Source organism: Paramormyrops kingsleyae, chromosome 11 (genome assembly GCF_048594095.1).
Source record: "Paramormyrops kingsleyae isolate MSU_618 chromosome 11, PKINGS_0.4, whole genome shotgun sequence".
Lineage (NCBI taxonomy): Eukaryota > Metazoa > Chordata > Actinopteri > Osteoglossiformes > Mormyridae > Paramormyrops > Paramormyrops kingsleyae.
This window is the reverse complement of record NC_132807.1, coordinates 13,890,779-13,911,458: the sequence shown is the minus strand read 5'-3', so window position 1 is coordinate 13,911,458 and position 20,680 is coordinate 13,890,779. Positions and strand designations below refer to the sequence as shown.

The 20,680-nt window shown below is 39.7% G+C and overlaps 1 protein-coding gene across 7 annotated transcripts in view; it reads right to left on the bottom strand.

The window, feature by feature from the left end:
- Positions 1-20,680, bottom strand: part of LOC111840721 (anoctamin-1) — a 46,535-nt gene that overhangs the window by 14,052 nt on the left and 11,803 nt on the right. For 5 of the 7 annotated variants that reach the window (XM_023805857.2, XM_023805869.2, XM_023805878.2 and 2 more), the window contains 12 exons: positions 14,701-14,799; positions 14,461-14,612; positions 11,803-11,857; positions 11,504-11,555; positions 10,749-10,804; positions 10,526-10,567; positions 6,968-7,032; positions 6,735-6,869; positions 4,513-4,673; positions 2,159-2,241; positions 1,608-1,619; positions 294-365 (listed from right to left, as the gene is read on the bottom strand). In XM_023805857.2, coding sequence (XP_023661625.1) covers positions 294-365; positions 1,608-1,619; positions 2,159-2,241; positions 4,513-4,673; positions 6,735-6,869; positions 6,968-7,032; positions 10,526-10,567; positions 10,749-10,804; positions 11,504-11,555; positions 11,803-11,857; positions 14,461-14,612; positions 14,701-14,799 — 984 coding nt within the window. The remainder of the gene's footprint in view (positions 1-293; positions 366-1,607; positions 1,620-2,158; positions 2,242-4,512; positions 4,674-6,734; positions 6,870-6,967; positions 7,033-10,525; positions 10,568-10,748; positions 10,805-11,503; positions 11,556-11,802; positions 11,858-14,460; positions 14,613-14,700; positions 14,800-20,680) is intronic. The other 2 variants (XM_023805887.2, XM_072718088.1) reach the window with 2 other exon arrangements.

Sequence of the window (20,680 nt, the reverse complement as noted above, 5' to 3'; positions counted from 1 at the left end):
TTTGATTGTACCTGCAATAGACCCAGCACAGTGGTGACTGGGGGGAATACACTGTTAGATCCCACCAGTTATTAACTGAGCTATATTCATCAGATTATGTGAATCATCCAGTACTAGAACACAAAAGAACCAAGGAGGACTAAACCAAGCACTGGGGATGCAAAATATGTGGATATTCTATGTACATGACATGTACATATATCAAGGAAGATGCTGTATTCAAAGGAACATCATGTTTTGGCAAAATAAATAAATAACAAAAACAAAAACATCCTCCCCTGAATACCCCATACCTTCTGTGCATTCTGATCCTTCTTTAGCGACTTCTGCATGACTCGAAACTCATACTCAGCTCGCGGATGATCCTGGATGTAATAAAACGCACATGCAATACAGACACCAGAGGAAACACATACTTTGGTTACTAGCGGTTTCTACCAGTCACAAGATATTAGCATATTTAATTATTATATCATAGATCTCACATTGTATTACATTTGGCTACATGGAACAAAAAAAAAAACTTGTGGATGATTCGTTACTGTAGGTTTCCCAGCAATTTTATGAGTAGTTACTGGTTCATTACATGAAGAAACATAATTGAGATGTGCCATGCATATTTTTGGTGGATGAAGCCCTCTGCCATATTTGTTGAAGTATCTCTATCGTTTGTCATTTTTTCCTAGCAGTGCACTGAAACCACCAAAAAAATGATAGCACAGTCCCATCAAAGAAAGGCAGGGGCAACCCATAAGCGTGGAAAGAGGGAGAGTTCCGTGATGCTCCTGGTGTTTCACGTGCCCAGCAAAGTGCAAGGCTGTGGAAATGCTCAACAAATAGTAAGTGTGCAGCCAGCTGGCACTGATGGTGGACATACAGTACTGTGCAAAAGTCTTAGGCAGTAAAAATGATGCTTAAAGATCTCTCTGTTTATAAATGATATTGTGTCTATCAAACTGGTAGCGTAACCATTTCAAAGCCTCTCCTGAAGTCACCCCAGGATTTAACAACCATCCAACACACATGCATTTTATGGCTTGACCACTAGCACACCTCATAAGGCTAATCAGTACCTCACTGGCTTTTTGTAACAAATTTAATTGATTAATTAAGTGAGCTGGTGGTGAAATTTAACAAATAAATGGAAGGGCTGAGGTGCCTCTGAGGAGAGGTTAGGGAACTGAAGCGCTGTTCATCTAGCCATCCAACTAGATATTAGTAACTTTTTGGTGAACAGAATAAATTTCTATTACTTGTTATTGTTTACTCTTAATTTACATATATTATAATGTTAAATTGTGTTTTTTTGTTTTTGTTTTGAGCAAACATACACTTACTACCCACATAAGTAGCTCTAAACATTTCCTTTGACTGTAAAACTTTTGCACAGTACTGTAGAACAGAGTGGTTCAACTGCTTGGATGAGGCCATAAGCAAAAGGGGGAAATAGATAAGACCATAAAAAGGCTACTGGAGAGCATTAACTCAATATGTGAAGTGAGGAAGAATCCCAGAAAGTCTGCAGTGAGCAGCTGCAGAAAGAGAGGCTAGGATGAAGCAATCAGCCTCAAGACAGACATGAAATAATGCAAAAATGTAATGCAAACCTTTAAAGCTTCCTTCAAGAAAACCCGATGAAAAACATGGAAACGAAAGACAAGATAAGACAAGACAAGTTTATTATAGAAGAGTTTATTTAAGATTTTAGTAAGGAAGCTTGTGTAATTCACTTTTCCTCTCTTAAGTTAGGATAGGAACTTATCTGCTCATCTGTAATGGCCTTTTTCCTAAATCAGGTCCTAACCTTAGTTACCATAGTCACCAAACAGTTAAGGTAGGATCAGCAAGTTAGGAAGTGTCTGTAATACGGTGCCAGATTCCTGTATTTCTCGTCTAAAAATAATTCATAAGATCTTCAAGGCTCTCATTCAACTTCCTGTGCATGCAGATGTAAGGACTCACTGTCACTGATTCCACATACAGTAAGTATTACTTAAAAAATAACTCTCACTGGCCACCATTCACACTTGTGACATAATGCCAAGGGAGACAGTGCTGCTCAGGATTGAGGGGTCTTCATAAAAGGAAAGTAAACACGATCCCCAACATGACAGACAAGGACAAGCATAAAGGCATCGTCTCTCATGCTCTTTCTCACCTCTTCGTCTTCAAAGCCTGTCAGATCCCATATGTAATTCAGTCGCATCTGTCTTCTTTTCCAGTGCTCCATGAACATGGCGGCTGCAATACACCAAGAAGTACATTTATTTCCATATTATGTTATTATTATAATTAATATTATATTATAATGCCCTGTGATGGGCTGGCCCACTGTCCAGGGTTGTTCCCTGCCTTGTGCCCACTGCTTCTGGGATAGGATCCGGACCCCCCGAGACCCAGTAGGATAAGCGGGTTGGAAAATGGATGGACGGATTATATTATAATATTATGTTGCCCCCTTCTTGCCATTGTCATTTCTTGCAGTCAAAACTAGAAAAATAAATGGTCTAACTCTTAGAATTTATAGTTTTCAAAGGTTCTGCAGAATCAAATTCACAATCCTTTGAAACACCCACACATGTACAGGTGAGAGTGAATCTTGGGGTGGGACAGGGTCAGGCATTTATCCAGCACCACTGAAGCATTTTTCCAGGATTAACAGCCTCACGGTGATGCGTCACGGTGATCCGTGGGATTTGAACCGGCGACCTTCCGATCACAGGCACAGAGGAACAAATCACCCCACATACTTGTTTCCAGACTGAATTGAATTAAGCTGTCAATTCACTGTACCAGTTGTGTCATCAGTTTCCTGCGAATGCTGAATTTCCAAACCATTTCAAGCCTTCTTTTAGTGCATTATGACCAATGTACAGAAAAACATTCAAACACTGCCATTTTACCCTTTTTTAGCACTAGTGTCAAATAAACACAATAAAAGGTGGCTTTGATTTGAGAGTGCACCATGCAAACAGACAATGAATGCTTTGTAATGTGATTTATTTTAGAACAAACCTATTTCTAAACAGAATGCTCTCCAGCAAGTTTTAAAGTACACTTCGGACCCTTTATTAAACTCAGACATAACAGCCTGTCCAAATCCTTGCTAAAAATACTTCCTTTACATACATCTCTCCTCACAATAACATCCACAAGACACACTCACACTCATAATGCAGGGCATTAAATCATCCTCTGGAAGTGAACACACAGTCCCATACAGCGCTCAAGTCGATTGCTTCCTACAGTCCTTCAGTCTCCTGACAATGAACAGCACACAGGCACGAAAAACAGAAGTGGGTCCCCTGCCAGCCTCTGTCTGCCCTCTCACTCTCAGAGAATACACACGGCCTGTCAGCACAGTGCTAGCAGAGAGATGACAAAGGAGGAGAGTCATTCTACAAACAGCAGTGTGGTGACCACGGCAATTCTTTACAGAAATGCAATTATTTTAGTCATTCACTGTAATGTTCATTTTCAATTTTACACTTAATTAGAACTTTCATCTCTTTCCCAAGGGTAAAGATAATACATAAATGGCAACATTTCCATTAAGCACCTTATATTCTTAAACCCATTTAAGTATTTAAAATATAGTGAAAAAGTACACGTTAGCAGAGGGACAGAGGAAAGATTAAGTTATCTGACTAATGTCATGTATTCAGCCATGGTGGCTTAGTAAGCAGCACTTTTGGCTCAACAGGATCTCAGTTTTACCAGAAAATTATACCATTTCAAATCAATTGATAGAACATGGCGGATTGTCTCTGACTACACAGCGTGTAGTTAGACTATGGAATAGTCTTCCTGTTAGTGTAGCGCAAGCTAAAACCCTGGGGTCCTTTAAATCAGAACTAGATAAGATTTTAACAACAGTGAGCTACAGTATTAGTTAAGTTCTCCCCAAATGAGCTTGATGGGCCGAATGGCCTCCTCTCTTTGTAAATTTCATATGGTCTTATTAGAGATTGCTCCAAAATAAGAGTAAAGCAACCAATGGCAAAATCGTACTGGTTACAGACAGCAGTGGTGGTAGGGTCAGGCTACTGAGGTTTAAGCCAGAATGTTTTCAGCAAAGACCCAAATCATTTTTAACCATGTTTTGTTCGTTATGTGTATAATGTGGTCGTGTTGTCATGAAATACCAAATTCAGAACTGTGCACGAAGTAACAGAATAGACGGGCCCAAACACATTTACTAAGTGTAAAAAATGCTAAATGTATCATGCGAAACAAGTGACATAAATGATGGACTGCCCCCCCCCCCCCGCAAAGTTTATCATGGCAAACCCCCCTTCCGGTCTCTGTGCTCAGTCCCAGATGACACCTGGTCACAGATCTCTACAATCTTCAAAATAACATCAAAGGATGGATTTAAGCCAAGACACATTGCCTAAAAACAATACACAGTGAGAACTGGCAATGCAATTTGTTAGACCATGATGGACTAGGATGAAGATGTTGATACGAGACTGTGACATGTGTTCAGGAACGGGGAGCTTGTGCACGTACCCCATAAGGCCATGAAGACAGAGAAGAAGACCGTGGCGGGGTTGTCGAAGAGGTGGCTGGCCCTGGCCGTACCACAGGCCATGACGAGATTCCAGTAGCTGCAGGCGCGGTCACAGAGCGGACACATGGTGACGTTGTTCCTCTTGTCACAGATCTCCATGCTGGTGGGAGGGCGACATTGGCACACAGGAAACATGAGGGTGTTCCTCAAAAAACGTCATGTTTCTTGACATTTAGCCCATGATGACATTTTACTGAATGGAAATCAGATAAAGGCGAACAGTCACTGAGAAGAGACATATGGCTGTTCATTGAAATACACCCAGCGGAAAAAAAGGTACACATTAAACTAAATCGAAAGTTTGAGTACACCTGCATGAAACAAGGTGTTCCATAATTATGTATGCTTTTAACTTTACACACTTGTATATGTTATGGTATGTGCATTTATACCGTTAGGAAACCATGAGTAACTGCATTCATACATGTGATTTTAAGAAAAACTGAATTTACCCACAAATACAAGGTCATGTGACTGCTGTTAGAAGTACAGATGTTTCAGTTCAGGAGAGAGCATGACACAGGCCTAAGCAGGTGAATCACTGCAAAGTAGCCATTGTGAAGAGCACTCAATAAGAAGGGGAGACTTGTCTAGGGCAAAAACATACTAGATGTCTGAGGAGTGCAAGTCAGTGTAATGGACTGATAAATCAAATTTTGAGAATTTATCTACTGTGTATTTACAAAATGTAGAGATGGTGACGGCTGTATGTGTGATTCCCAAGCATGGAGAAGAAAGTGTCGTGGTCTGGGGCTTACTGGCCATCCTTACACCATCTATGGCAATCTCAACCAGCATGGCTATTTTAGCATTCAATTTCCTTTTCATTTCATTTAATTTAGCATACAATTTCAAAGGTATATAAGGTATATATATGAATAACATCCATTAAAAAGCTACACTACTCAGTAATTATACTGAAACAGTTTCAGTCGAGATACCTCTGAAACACTTCAGCTGATCAAAGCTTTCCTGACAATCAAACAACGCAATGCAACATATCCATCCTCATAAACAGAGAAAAGAGGCATTAAAGCTGACGACCAATGTGCGGGTGCTGTATACCAATATTATCATATTGAAGCTCAAATCTTTAAACTTATACTAAGACTGTCACTGTCATTTAGAAGTTTGCCAGACTAAAATATTTGCACTGTGACAGAAGGATGGAGTGTAAAGTACCCTCAAATATATTCGTGAATCATACTCCATCTTATAGCGGAAATGAAAACCATTTCATTCCCAGTATTCATACCATTGTTGAATTGGGGCTGTTGGAATAAATGGTACAAGCATAACTCAGACAGCAGGAGATTCCTGCTAATGCTCATGGCGGAACTGAGGATCACATAATGTAGAAAACACGGCAAATTATGTCAAAATACCTTGATGTGGATGAAAACCAGAGGGAAGTCTGGCAGGAAGGACAAATGCTACTCATCACATATCACCCCTGCTGTCACACACATCCCTTTTTACTCAGGCTTTTAGCACACGGGCAGAAAGCTGCTTTATCACTGCTTTATTACACATACCTGGTTTGTGGAGATCTGTGTACATGGATGGAGCCTAAGCCATTGCATCCATCGTAGTTTTTTTGTATTGCATAAATTTTTTTACAGAAGCATTAGCGAATCCTTAGGCGCTGTGGGGAATGGCTGCCTTTACAGCAGCTTCACATTTTCATCAGTGTTTAAGTGTTTTTTGTTGTTTTTGTAGTTTGCTGTGCTTGGATTGATTTTCAATGCTGCAGAGCTTTTGTTTCTTTCAATTTCCTTTGAGATTAATAAAGTATCTATCTATCTATCTATCTATCTATCTATCTATCTATACATCTATGCAAGTCAGCAAGGTAATAACAGTGATTTTGATATAAACCTCATTTTGAATTTGCTGGTATCAAATTCAAATTCAAAATTTGCAGTCATATAACAGTGACGTTTCTCAGTCTTAACATGGACATGTTGTCTTTGTTCTGTTTTCAATTAAAAATGGGTTTATAAATAATTTGTAAATCATTACATTCTGTGTTTATTTACATTTTACACACCATCCCAACTGACTTCATTATGATTTCATTAGAAAAACCTGCTAGTAGGTCAGACTGCCGTCATCACAACATTCATCATCATTCCAGGAGATTTACAAAAATGTCAGATACCTGGGAATGTCATCATTCACCGTGACACAGCCGTACAGGAAGACAATGACCCCAACCAAGGAGGCAGGGATTAGCATCTGGGTATATACACCCAGCCATGCGAAGTAAAGACCAATCTTCTCTCCAAAGTACTTCCTGGAAGACAATTACAATGGGGATAGTTTAAGGCATGTGCTGCAGAAGGGGGAAGTCAGACGGTAAACACAGCACGACATGCATGTGAGCAGCCCTACCTGACCAGGCTAATCGGCTGATACTTGTAGAAAACACTGTAACTCGCCCACTCTTCATACAAGAGCTGCAGGGGGATCAGAATTTTTAAACATTTTAGAAAAACTCCTGTTACTTTCACAACTAAAAACAATATAAATCCTGAGGGAAGGGTAATTTTATATATAAAAATAACAGACGTCATTGTGTTTCATATTGTCTTGGTCGCTCTCCTCTCTCAGGTGAGAGAAGATCGCAGTAATGACTTGGGGTATTGTTTGAATTTTATCGATTTCGATTCCGGTTCTGCTTATCGATTCCCTGTTTCGGTTCTATAAAGATAAAAAAAAAAAGGAGGACAAGTGTTTAACCAAAAATATCTTTATTCTGGACATTCAAAATGTCCCAGCAGCAATGGGAGTAAAATGCTAAATAAAGTGCATTGAGTGCAGCGCACAACTCCTGCCTGCAAGTCATTCACAAAAATCCTTGCAGTTAAAAAACAGAGAGCTATAACTTAACTATGTCACTATTTCTGTTCAACTGTCTCTACCTGGGCAAACAGCTGCGGTCATAAATATGATTGCTATTTATCTGGGGTACTCCCCATGCACAAATCAACCTGTCAATGTCTAGTGCGGAATATGAGTGTGAGACAAGACAAAAACATATGTAATTTGTAGTTTATCTGTTTGTTTAAAGCAACTGGAATGGTAAGTATGACAGAATATGGAAATCAAGAACTATTTTAGCATGCTTAAGAACAATCTACTTGTTTTATGCCAGTCTTTAAAACAATTTCTTCTTAAAACAATCCTCATCGCTATCACAAACTTCATCAGAGGATGAGTTCATTTCATCACTGCTGTTGAGAAATGACAAGTTGTTGCAGAGCCTCTTCGGCGGAAAATGAGTAAAAATAGCAAATACAACCTGGCTGATTTCACGTGTAGTTTTGTCGTTCTTTGTCGAGGTTTCCACACGTGGGATATTAATAGCTGTTTGCGCTTGGGGGCGACGGAAAAAATGGCTAACTGATAATTTTAAGGATTTCAAATAAAAGTGGATGTTTTCGTTTGTTGAGGGTGGGTGTATTTGACAGAAGACACATTAAGGGTTTTAATGATATTTTTGTTAAGTCTGTCTGAAATTATTTTGGTTGTTGTCACGCACTTCAAAAAATCTGCCTTGAGAGAAAAAAATAAAGGAGCATGTTGTAATTTGCATGTATTTAATGAAAATGCTGATTTACTGTATTATTTTACAGATAACGCATTTTAAATTAGATATTAAAGGTTCTGATCACGCATTTAAAAACATTGTGTAAGTTAAGGCGCGGCCGCCTTAGCCGACTCGCGGAGGATAAATGGGCATTGGCCAAAACAACATCAATTTAGGAGAAGTAATGTCAGCAGTCCTGAAATTTAAGAATAGATTCGATGTGCGTCAATTTTTGTCATTTACATTAATAAAGTGAAACTAAACTTTTGACCATTCGTTCCTTCACACTGTCATCACGCATGCTAGCTTGTTGCGCATTGATGCATGACGTATTCACCTACAGCAGGTAACGGCAGATATGTAATGTTTAGGAACCGAAAAGCAGAAATGGAAATTAGAAAGAAAAAATTATTTGGGTGCCCGGTACTGGGTATTTTCTTACCGGTTCTAATTTTCATTTGCTTAAGTGTCCAAACGCTGAAATTAAGCGAACGAGGCATTATCGCATGTTCACGCCTATTCTCACACACACTTCACTAAGACATGCACATATAAATCCGGAGGCACCGATGCTAGTTTTGTGAATGTGTGATCCGGCGGCCTGCTGTCTCAGGTTATCTGGCACACAGTGGGGGGCGGGGGAGGGGAGGTCAGCCTAATTCCATCTGCAAGCGTGTTTTTGCATACTGGGTCAGGGAACATGCCAGGCCTTATGAGTCACGTCTCAGCTCACACCCGGCCTGCTGGCTTCTTAATTTTGCCTGATCAGTGGTGGCGCTGTTGGCTACGGAAATCTAGCCCCCGTGTTTTTTGAGTCTCAAGGCTAAGATGTTGTTTCTGCATGATTTCCTTTTTATCACTGTAATTTTAGTATGGCCGCAAAAATTAAAATAAAAAAAAATTACCATCCTGCCATCCCATCCTGATATTGTGACACAAACACCCTCTTTTTGTGTTGCCTCCTTGTGGCAGATATGCCACCCCCATTATCACCCCCATATTATATTATGTCACGCAGCATAGCATATTCATCAAAACATATTCATGGCCAGTAAGGCGCCACCCTGCAACAGACTTGGACTCCCTCTAATGGAAAGCCATCAATTACAAGTCGTCATCTAGCCTTAGCACAGGGCTGGCCATTCTGTCATATGCCAAGTAAATAATCTGTCCAGAATACTAAATTAAGAATAATTTTGCTTAACAAGGTCTCAAGGACATTCTTTTTTTGCCAGGGATTTTCTGTAACAGCCCATTAAAGAATACTGTTTTTTTCATGAAACTGCACCATAATGAATTAGGAGTCAATAAAGCCCAGCTGCATTTACACATAAGGGTTACCAGTAAGTTAATGACAGAGGGAATTCAAGGCGGTGATAGTGGATGGCAGAAACCCCGCCACCGCATTACTGTGCATTGATATCCTATAATGACTGAAGAATGGATTTAATGAAATTACCAGGTCTAATGGTCCTGAGATCAATGATTACAGGCCAAAGACAGGTCAATAAGATATTATGGTGGTTCATGGGGTTAAGTTGTACAGAAAAATTGTATCTCTTGGCATTTTATCCAGATTGTCCCATTCCTTGTAGGCTGTGTTTCAAGGGATAGGCTTCAGGCTCATTACAGACCAGTATTGTGTAAGATGTTATGGAAAATATGCATTCTATTAGCAAATTTTGGTGAGCTGAGGTGCCGGTAGAGGTATTGGGTCCCATGAAAACATATCATATTGGGCCCACAACCCAGACCAATCCTGGTCTGTCCCAATTTTGTCCTAACTTTCCCCTGCTCTACAATGCCCCTATTGGTGAGGCTGCTGCAGTACAACTCCATGGCATTAAATGACAGTCATGTCTAGAGTGTAGACCGTACTTTGTACAGCAAGGCACAGAGCTTGTGGCTGGAGGTGAATGGCCGGCCATGGAGAGCTGGCTTGTCCACACTACTCCGTCAGCAGGCTCCTCAACAGCTGTTCTGTTTAAGCATCTCCCCCATTAGTCTCAACATCGGGGTTATATAACAAGGTGCTCATGGGCTGAGGAAATCCAGACAGCACTCTAGGAGCAACTTATTAAAGAGATTTCCTTTGTGACAGTAAACATATGTCCAGACATGTACTCAGTGATCCTTGTCTGTGGAGAGGCTGTATTACCGGTGCCAGCATGGTTCACTACCAGGGCTGGGTGATAAAATTGTTTAAAACAACTAAAACGAACTGTCAGGCTTGCAGTAACATTGGCCAGGAACAGAGAGAGGTGTTCATTCTAGTGGGACCCTCACATCTCACTGGCCCATGCATTAATACTGCAGAGGATTGAAGAGGTACCTTGCAGAAATCTCTGCATGGGTCTTACCTTTCTGTCATTGGGGTCAGAATTTTCTCCATCAATGTCCCCCTGCAATGAAGATAAGACGATATCCCAAGACGATAAAAGCTGATCAACAGTAAGACTTAAGATTTAAAAATGTTGGTACCCTGCACTGTAAAGTCTAGCACATGTACCACCTGTTGCAAATACCAGGAAATATATTTATCCCTTGACAGCTGTAAATTCAAAACCAGTGATAAATACTTACATCATGCAGAGGATAAGCATCCATATATACCCCATTAGCAAGCAGGCTGGTAATCCCTGTGAAACAAATGTGACAAACATAAAAGGTTATAACATGAATTTAGGGGGGCAATGTGTGGAATTTTTAAATCCCGTTATTTTAAACACTTGTTACGTAGAAATATCCTAACTTTTAAAAACCACAGAACCACCTCAAGAGAAAACTCATTAGTCAATGTCTCTGACATAAGATTAGTCTACTTGACTTGCAGATACTTGAAAATTAATTTTGACCCTAAACACTGAAGAATGTTTGGTAAAGCAGTTTACCTGTATCTTGTGTTTGTAATGGTTACATTGAAAGCCAAGCACATGTACCTCAGTGAATTGCCCATACTGTATATGTACCCTGTATATGGACTGGCGTTCTGTCCTGAGTGGTCCCTTCCTGTGCTGCCTATGCTATGCTGCCTACAGAAGGCTGCAGGGCTCCTCTTCTACCACACTGTACTCCATAAATGGATTGGAAGATGGATGGAATTATACTGCTAAATTTTCCTAATATATATTTTTTTTAATTGGAGATGACGTATGAATATTTAAGAGTGAATGCAGGCAGAAATCCAAAAACCAGCAACCTTCAAATCACCAGCACACTTCTCTAACCATTAGGCCACACCTATGATTAGCTATGATCATAAGTGTGCAATGTTGTTGAATAACATCCACAATGCAAAGAAAGCCACGAGCAAAGACTGTGCTCAAAGGGAACATTACCCATGCTGTATTCGAATTTGGTGCATTTTGTGCGCTTCAGTACTTCAAAAACCTGAAGTTGGAAAGAATAACTCAGAGAAACATCCAAATAAATATTGTACTACATCAGAATGACAGAAAACATACCCGGAAGCACAAGTGAGCTGGTTGTGTGACCACTAACATTTTAGTCTCAAAAGGACTTGTATTTTAACTACAGCATACAGAATGCATTTATCCTGATAAATAAAATCTGCTAACATACACAATGCATATAATTAAGCATTCACCCAAAATATATATTTAAGCATAATACTTACTATTGAACTTCTTGTTTTACTGTCAAAGAAGGAGTCTCTGTCTGACAAATCAAACCTGTCAAAACATCCAAGTGCAGGATTAAGTCTTGCTACAGAATTCAAATGGTTTTATATCACAGAAACACACAAAGTAACTCAAGAACACAATAATATTCAAAACACAGAATGGCAGGAGGTTTTAAATGCGCAAAAGGTAGACAAGTGTTAGTTTGTAGGAATTCCACTGTAAAAAAAATAATAAAAAAAATATATGTCTTGTTTTAGTGAAAATCACATCACTGGGGGTGATTTAACGGTTTCAAACTAGGGGTGTAAAGATGCATCAATGAATCTTGATGAATGGTGCCGTTGCATAGATGCGCCAAGTAGCAGCGCTGGCGTAAGATTTCTGGAATGTGGGATGGCAGGGGAGGTTCATTAATATTCAAAAAGTGAGCACTGTCAGGACCGGTGCCTGTCTGGCCCTGTCCCATCGTCCCCCCGTTTGACCAGTGGTTCACACTGGCCATCCCATTTAATGTTGCCCTACTGTGTTTTTCCTGCTCCCCTGGCTCAATGGGCTGAGTGTGTGCCCTAGAGGCTGACATCTTTCCATCATGAATTCAAGGCTGGCCTGAGCCCACTCTCATCTTTTGTTTATTATTTTGGCTTTATTATCTCCCCTAGTTTCTGATATGGGTAATTTATGTCTTTGATTTTATGTCCTTGTTTATGGTTACCCTGCCCGTGCCTTGGTTAATTATGTTCTGTTTTACTTGTGTTCCTAGTCTCTCCATGTATAGCTAGCCCTGATTATTTTTTAATGTTTCCAAGTCTTTAGCGACTGTTAATTGAAAAACATCTCACATGTCCCTTGTTATTGGACTGACTCCTTGTGATTGGTTGATTTGGTTATGGTTCTCACCTGCCCCGCGTTGTGTCTTGTTAGTAGTGTACTTAAATGCCTGCTCTTGTTCTGTTTCAGTGTTCAGTATTTCTGTTTCCCTGTGTGATTATTAGTTGTAGTTACCCCATGTTAGTTATTGTAGATTCATGGGTTCCTTCCTACTGGTTGTTCCCAGTGTTGCTTCCTGCCTTAGTTTAGTTTTGACCATATGTGGACCTTTGTTTTCGGTTTCTCCCTTTGTGTTTTGTTAATGAGGCACTGCTTTGTTGAAGCCGGTATGTGAACCGTCTCTCCTGTGCTATGCCCCGGCATGTGAAGTACTACCTGACTGACCGATGATGATCACTGCACTATGGTCAAGACTCTGAGGTAGCTAACTAAGAAAATAAAAAGCAATGTTAATCTAGGTGAAAGCAACCAATGATGTAGTGCTTCCTTTATGAATACGAATGAGCCTTCACTTGCCATCGTACATTATGGAAATCTGACACACCAGTCACAGATAGATTACAGGTCAAGCCAGAGAGACATCGGGCTGGAGGGGCCCTCAGAACACTAGTGGCAGAGAGTCACAACATTCATAATGTAAGCAAAACACTATGAGCCTCACATACAAGCCGGCCGCATAAATAGAGTTGACCGCTAAGTCCCTCCTCCATGACAGGGGTCTTCCAAAAGGCAGGTGATGTCCAGGGGCCCCAAAGGACCATGATCAGGCCTTCTCGCCTGCATCTTTATATATTTATATATTGAAATGGGTGATAGTTTAATTCAACCATAAAAATGTGTAACTGTTTTGCTCACTAGGACTATTAGTTTAAGTTAATAATGTTATCTTCTATCTGTTCTACTTAAAATGCAAGAGCTCTTAAAGCTTAATCAATATTCTTTCCTTATTAAGAATAAGGCAATGCTCCTCCTGATTTTTTTTTTTTTTTTTTAAGCAAACCTTGAAAATAAATAGAGGCACAGTTCCGATGCTGGGGGGTATTCCATGAAAGAAAAAGTCAGACTCAAACTAGCGCCATCTTTAAACATAGCCTCAAGTCGTTCCACAAACACAGTTCAGCTTTAACTAATCAAGGCTCATACAAGACAGACTTGCATAATCTCACTTAGTGCACACACCTGACATATTTAAGAAACCCAAATGAATGGATGAACGATAGATCGATCAAATGAGTCGGAAAGAGTGTAAAACGAGAGCGGTGTTTTTTTTCTGCCGCAGATCAAAAGATGTAATCACTAAAAGGCAATATTGTGGCCATAAATAAAGCCAGGGAGTTGGCTTGTATAAAATTAATTAACCTTTTTGTCTTTTGATCATATACAAGAAACACAATGATTTCGGAATCTGCAAACGCACTAAGAAAGCACAGCAGTAATCCATAGCTCTGCCGACTTCCCACTTAATTAACACACATTTTCATGTTGAACTTGGAAATGAAAAGTCAAATTGGAAAACTAAAAGACAAAAAGGTTTTTTAATTTAATTTTTAATTTTTTTTATGTCACATCTGACTCATACTGTTTCATCTTAATTTTCATTTTGGCAGGATTTTTACACATAGACTTTGAAAACTAAAAGGCAAAGTGGAGATTGTATTTTTCATCATTTATCATATTCATTTTATTTTTTGCAGAAAATACCTTCCATACAAAGAGTCTTTGAGTCTGATTATAACAGATAAGGTTGCGCAGGCCATCAGAATGTTGAGGCTATCCTTCTGGAGGGAGTGTAGGGAGTGAGTAGGGAAGTAGGGGGTACTCACAGATGCTGCTTTTCTCGTGAGAATGGGTAGGAAAGGTGCTTGACGTTGTGTATTCTGTTCTCTTCTACTTTTGGGTGCAGGGGTTCTGTCACCTTGCTGATGAATGTGTTCATTTTCTCAACCAGGCTGCTACCGTGGTTGACCTCATACACCTGAGATGAAATGAAAGCACTGTTAACACAGTGGAACGCAGCATTACCAACGACTAGGGGGGGGAAAAAATCATCTTTCCAAACCAACTTTTTTGGTGGGCATCTTGAGTTTCATGAACTCTGCTTCTCGGCAGAGGACATGCCAGGGAGCATGTATCTTCACAAAGCCCATCCCAGGAGTTTTTGACTGAAACACACACAAACAAAACAACCTGCCTTAGAATACAAAGCAAGTATCACCTAGACCAGCGGTGGCCAATCTTATCCGCAAAGGGCCGGTGTGTATACTGGTTTTTGGGATAACCTGTAGGTCAGCTGTTCAAACCCAGGTGTGAGGACTCTTCAGCCAATCGGTCCTCTAATTAATGACCTAATTAGGGAGTTGCAGAAAAAACCTGCATACACACCGGCCCTTTGCGGATAAGATTGCCCATCCCTGACCTAGACTGTAGTTGAATGGAATCCGTGCATGCTTGTACATTACAAATGAATTTGTAGATTCTGAAGTTAAAAGAGCATTAATGAAAACTCTAACAGAAACCCCATGCATTACTCAAGAGACTATTTTTAATTCTTTGCCAAACATTATGATAGAATGATCTTGGTGTTTCAAAATAATAGGCTTACGTGGCATATACACACTAGGGCTGCTGATTCTTGCTCCTGCAGATCTATAACCCTGCAGAGCTTAGGGTGCAGCCCTAATTTAACACTCTGCAGGGTGCTAGATCTGCAGGAGTGGGAACCAGCAGTGCTGGTGTTAACTACAGTAGTTCTAAGGAGAATAATTCTCATAGCTCTTTAAAAAGCCATCACAAGCTTTTATCCACAAATAGGGGAACACAAACTTTACACACAGAATGTCATATATAAAGGAGTCAGTGAGATAAACCTACACTTCTTCTGGACCCAGTGTTAAATATTCCAACCTATTTGCAAGCTATTGAATGACCAATACAATAACTACAATGATCTTGGCTAAAGCCAGAACAAGAATGAGAAAACATCATCCAGAAAGAGACTTCTTAAAATCAACTTTTACTTGTCATGTATAGTCCTGATCTGAAACACATCAGCTCATGATGATCCATTTGTTACTTATCTCCTCCCAGCAAACAACCTGCTACCCTACTATGGTGGCCATTTCCCCACGCTCTCCTTTCATGTTTTTCCAACCACCATTAATAAGCTAATATTGTGAAATCAGAGTAAGGAGATGAATGGCTTTAGTTCTCGTATAAGGGGAAGGTTTCATCTTGCAATAATAGTAAGCTAAACTAGAAAGGGGGGCAGCCAGAACGACAGCATTGTATTCTCCGGCAGTCCTGTCACTTATAATCCATACACCTCCCACACTCCCCAGCTTTTATAATCTCTAGAAGTACTGGATGGATTAACTGGAAATGAGACCGGCAATAAATGTTCTTACCTGAATGCTTTTGAGTCCTATTTATTTATTGCACATTCTACTTACATGCCAATTTGCAGAATCCTTCACCAAAAATGAGGTGATTAAAGGTATTTCTTTGGATATGTTCATGTCTAAAAATGAAATTTATATTGTTCATACTTTTTATATGTTTAAATATTTATATTTATTTCCTTTGGGCACTATGAGGAGTAAGTATTCCATAACATGACATAAGAAGCGTGACAGATACATTAACTGTGTTTTTTTGTTTGTTTGTGGGAAGCATGATGTATTAAATCATGTGCATAATACATTTTAACCTTCCCATGGGATGCTAAATGCAAATCTAATAAATTAACTTTTTTGTGCTCTCAATTTGCTATTTCTACCCCTTGAATTAATTTTCAGTTTAGTTAAATTCATTGTTTTGTTTATTTGTCTTCTTGCATAAAGAAAACGTGACCACAAAGAACCTAGGGTGAACTGAGTGAATACTATGGACAATCTGTTTGTTACTTGACGTCATGTATTCTGTTCTCTTCCACTTTTGGGTGCAGGGGTAAATGTATCCGCTCAAATATTTGTAATAATATCACATAATTTAAAAAATAAAACTAATGAATTGATTAGTAATTATTCAGCCTTTTTTGGTGATGCTGCATCTTGCGTAGTGTTAGGGCTGGTTTGTATTCAACGTTCACCTGCATCACGGCCACAACCCAGTTTCTGCGTTGATTTTACGCATCATCTATGCACCTGCATGAGGAATTAACGCTACACGCATGCGAGTGGCTAGGAGATATTTGAAACTGAATATTTTCAGAGACAAGAGAAAAAATATTCCAAACACTATTGTGTGCTCTGTGCACAGCAACTTCAAATTTTAATGCCAGTTTAAGTTTCTTCTGCATTCAATTGAATCTGAGCTAAGAAAGCAATGTAATATATACAAAGTACAATGAAATTCTTACTTGAATGTCTTCTTCACAGTCTAAAGATAATTAACAACACAGTGCAATGTCATAATACGCTATTAAAATATGTTTCCCATACTCTTAAAGGGCAAATTGATTCAGAAGTAGTGTAATTTAGAGTCAGTTTGTACTGGGAGCATTATTTAAGAACAGGATTTGACAAGTCAAATTTCCCCAGAAAAAATTTCTCCTAGTCCCCCACAATACATTTCGCCCACTGGCTACTGTACTGCCACCAATAATGTTTAGTGGGAGTAAGATCCATCGAAGTTCCAATGAAGTAAGTAGAGTACAACAAAGTATAACAAGTATAACAAATAGAGTTATCCTGTTCACAAGGTTAGGCCTCATCCGTGTATTTGTAGTCACTAAGTGCTGTTGCTTCAGTTTTGGGGCAATATGTCTCAAATTTTGAATATGTGCAGATCTGTACCTGTACGATGGACCTGCAATGTTTGGAAAAGATCAGACGAATAATTCACATGCTGCTAAAATCAAGTGTCTGAGCTGGCCTTCTCTTCGCGACCACTGTGTGGCGCCGTTTCAGTTTTGGTGCAATATGTCTCAGAGTTTGATGATTCCTGATCGTCACCCCTCACAACATGCCTGCGAAGGTCGAAAAAGATCTGTCAAATACTTTGAGTTCACGGTCAGGAGTAAAACTGCCTTTTTTCTAAATCACTATGCGGCACTACTTCAATTTTGGAGCAATCTGTCTCAAAATTTGATCTTTTCCAGTTTATAAACTCTACAATGTACCTGCACAGTTTGAAAAAGATCTGTAAAATACTTTACAGTTACTGCGTTCACAAAGCCAAGTGTCTTCTACATCTGCTTATATTGTAATCTCCATGTTGGTCTGATTTCTGCATCTCAGCATTATCTTTGAATAACCTAGAATTTAAATTTCTGCACATAACCCATAATGGCTGGTATTCTGGCAGGCGATGCCTTGCATTCTGCTTTGTAATTATTGTAGAACTTATTCATGGCACCATGGATCCACTGCCAAGAAGGTTACAGGAAGTGAAAGGGTTAAACTCAGAAATAGCCAGCACTTACAATGTAAACATCTCTGCATATACCCTACGAAAGTCAAGCTGATTATGGGATGTTTTGGTTCAAGGGAAATATCCTGCTGAATGTGCCTGAGCTTATAAAACATGAATTAATGGCCTTTCTTTGCAAACATGCCATCAAACATGCCATAAGGTCACCTAATGTAAACCTGGCCACTTCCTTATCTTGGTACTTCAATTACATCTTAGATCCACATCAGAAACCCCACAAGGATAAACAAGTTTTGTTAGCCAGAAAAAACAAATTTATAAGCGTTATTTTGGGAAAGAAAAAAAATGATTAATACAAGCAACTGCAATCAATCAACTGACAACCGAATGTAAACAAGCATCACTGTGCAAAACAATCCATTTTGCTCCCGTCACAACCAAAACAAAGCAGTCTATACAGACTACTTGCTGGTGACTAAAAGGGACATGAGAAATCGTGTCCGAGAAAAATTAAGGAATGCATGACAGAGTTTGTTTCTAGAGAGAATTATAACAAATCATGCTTATGCCAGACATTAACAAGTGGAAAAATCCAAAATGATAAAAATAGCAATAATTCTCAAACATAGGAACAAGAGTAGGAACAAAACATTCACTGCACATATTTAGAGTTCTTAGCAATGCTTCAGTTTACACCTGTTGCCAGACTTACTCCATCTCTATCAGTTTAATGTTAATTTTATCACCACAATTTGCAAAACTGCCGGAAGAACGAGCCACTGCAGTCAGAGGTGCATCGAAGGATAGTGATCCCTAATCATTTAAATATGCTGATCAGTGTTAGAAATAAGCCTTGTGATAACTAACAAAATACACAAAATTGTCAACAGGAAGTGTCTAATAACTCTAGTGCAATGGTCCTCAGTGTTATTTTTTATTTTTTTTTTATTTTTTTTTTACAGTGAGAGCTACTTTAACAAATAAGTATACATTGCAGGTCCCCCTCGGTACATTTGGCAAGTCAGAAGAGGCAATGCAGACCAACAACAATCCGAAGGTGAAACAGGGCATGAGGATCATGGTGAGGTGTTATGACTGACAGCTCCCTGAAATTACTGCCGCTCTGTGGGCATGAGATTTTCTCATCGCGGTCCAGAGCTTCCTCACACAGATGGCACACGGGCTCACTGCTGTGCAAAAAAGAACCATGAAAAACAGGGAACGGTAAAAGCATGACGATACACCGTAGTATGGATTCATGACAACGAGGCTGAAGCCCTGAGCTGCGTAGTATGGAGTAACAAAAATTATGTCCGCATCGGTGCGTGACTCAGTTTGATACACGCATAAACTAAGAGGCAAGAGCCAAATTTCCTCCATACTCCATATGTTCACAGAAACGGGCTCTTCAAACAAACAAGGTTTAGCGCACAGTTAAAGCATCCAAGAAGAATGACGCTGAAACACTGATAGGGTGTCTTTCGCAAAAATGAGCAATCACGATATTCTAGCTGTTCACACAAACATATCCAAAAGCAAACGTGACAGTCTCAATGCTAGGACAAGTACTGATACTGCTGGCATAAGATATGGTGGTCAGAGAGACTGCCATCTGTCATTAGTTAAGCTACAGATAAAATGCTGGCTCATTTTAAAGTGAGGCAAACAGGATTCATATTCAGCTATTGCTATAATCAAAATCACAGAATCACCCAACTTTTGCTCAGTCATGCTATTACCCGTCTTGCTGGGGAATTTAAAAAAATCAGATTTTATTCTGATATTGTAATAATGACGTCACTGCAGTTATCCTAAAATTGTCAAAACAAAAAAGCAAGCAAATGGACCCAAATGATGAACCTCCCCAAGATAATCGAAAAGATTAGTGGTCTTTTATGACAGTCTTGAGTGAGACAAAATCAAGCATGTCTCTTACTCATATCCGTAATAAAATCATATTTACTGGCAGAGATTTTCATTAATCATATAAAATAAGATCATTTGCTGAAATATAATATAATCCAACACAAATGTACACAACAATTTTTGATGCAGCAAACACATTAGCACAGTCAAAGCCTAAAGATCAGAACAGTTTACAGCGTTTACAAAATTGTGTTCAAACAGCTGCATATTTACTAAAGAAATTCATACTGTCCGAACAAACAAATCATTTTTTGGTGGGATTCCTTCTGTATCACTTCACCATTTACAACCTCCAATTAGCATAATAGTGCAATCAACATTCAGCTCAAAGACGCAGCCGAAAAGGCCAACGGCTGCCTGTGAATCAGTTTTCGGGAGTGTGTTCAGGGCTGGTGAGTGACCGTCGTGCCTTCTATTTATTCTGCCGTCCCCAACAACCCCTCCTTCCAGCTCCTCCACCACCCAGTAACTCCCAGGCCACATGTTCCAGATCTGGGACAGAATTCCAAAACCTCCCCCACGCCTCCAGAGAGGAGCGGACTGCCAATTTTGTCTGCATGTACACCCGCCACAACTGCAGAACCATGTGTGGGAAAGACCCCTCCTGGTAGGTGTACTCTTACTGCAGTCGGCATTTGGAGCAATCGACGGGCTCTGATTTCATACTGCTGCCGCCTGCAGCTCAAGCACATTTTGCACAGCATCTCAGGCACACATGACTGCAAGGATTTGGATATGACACATATA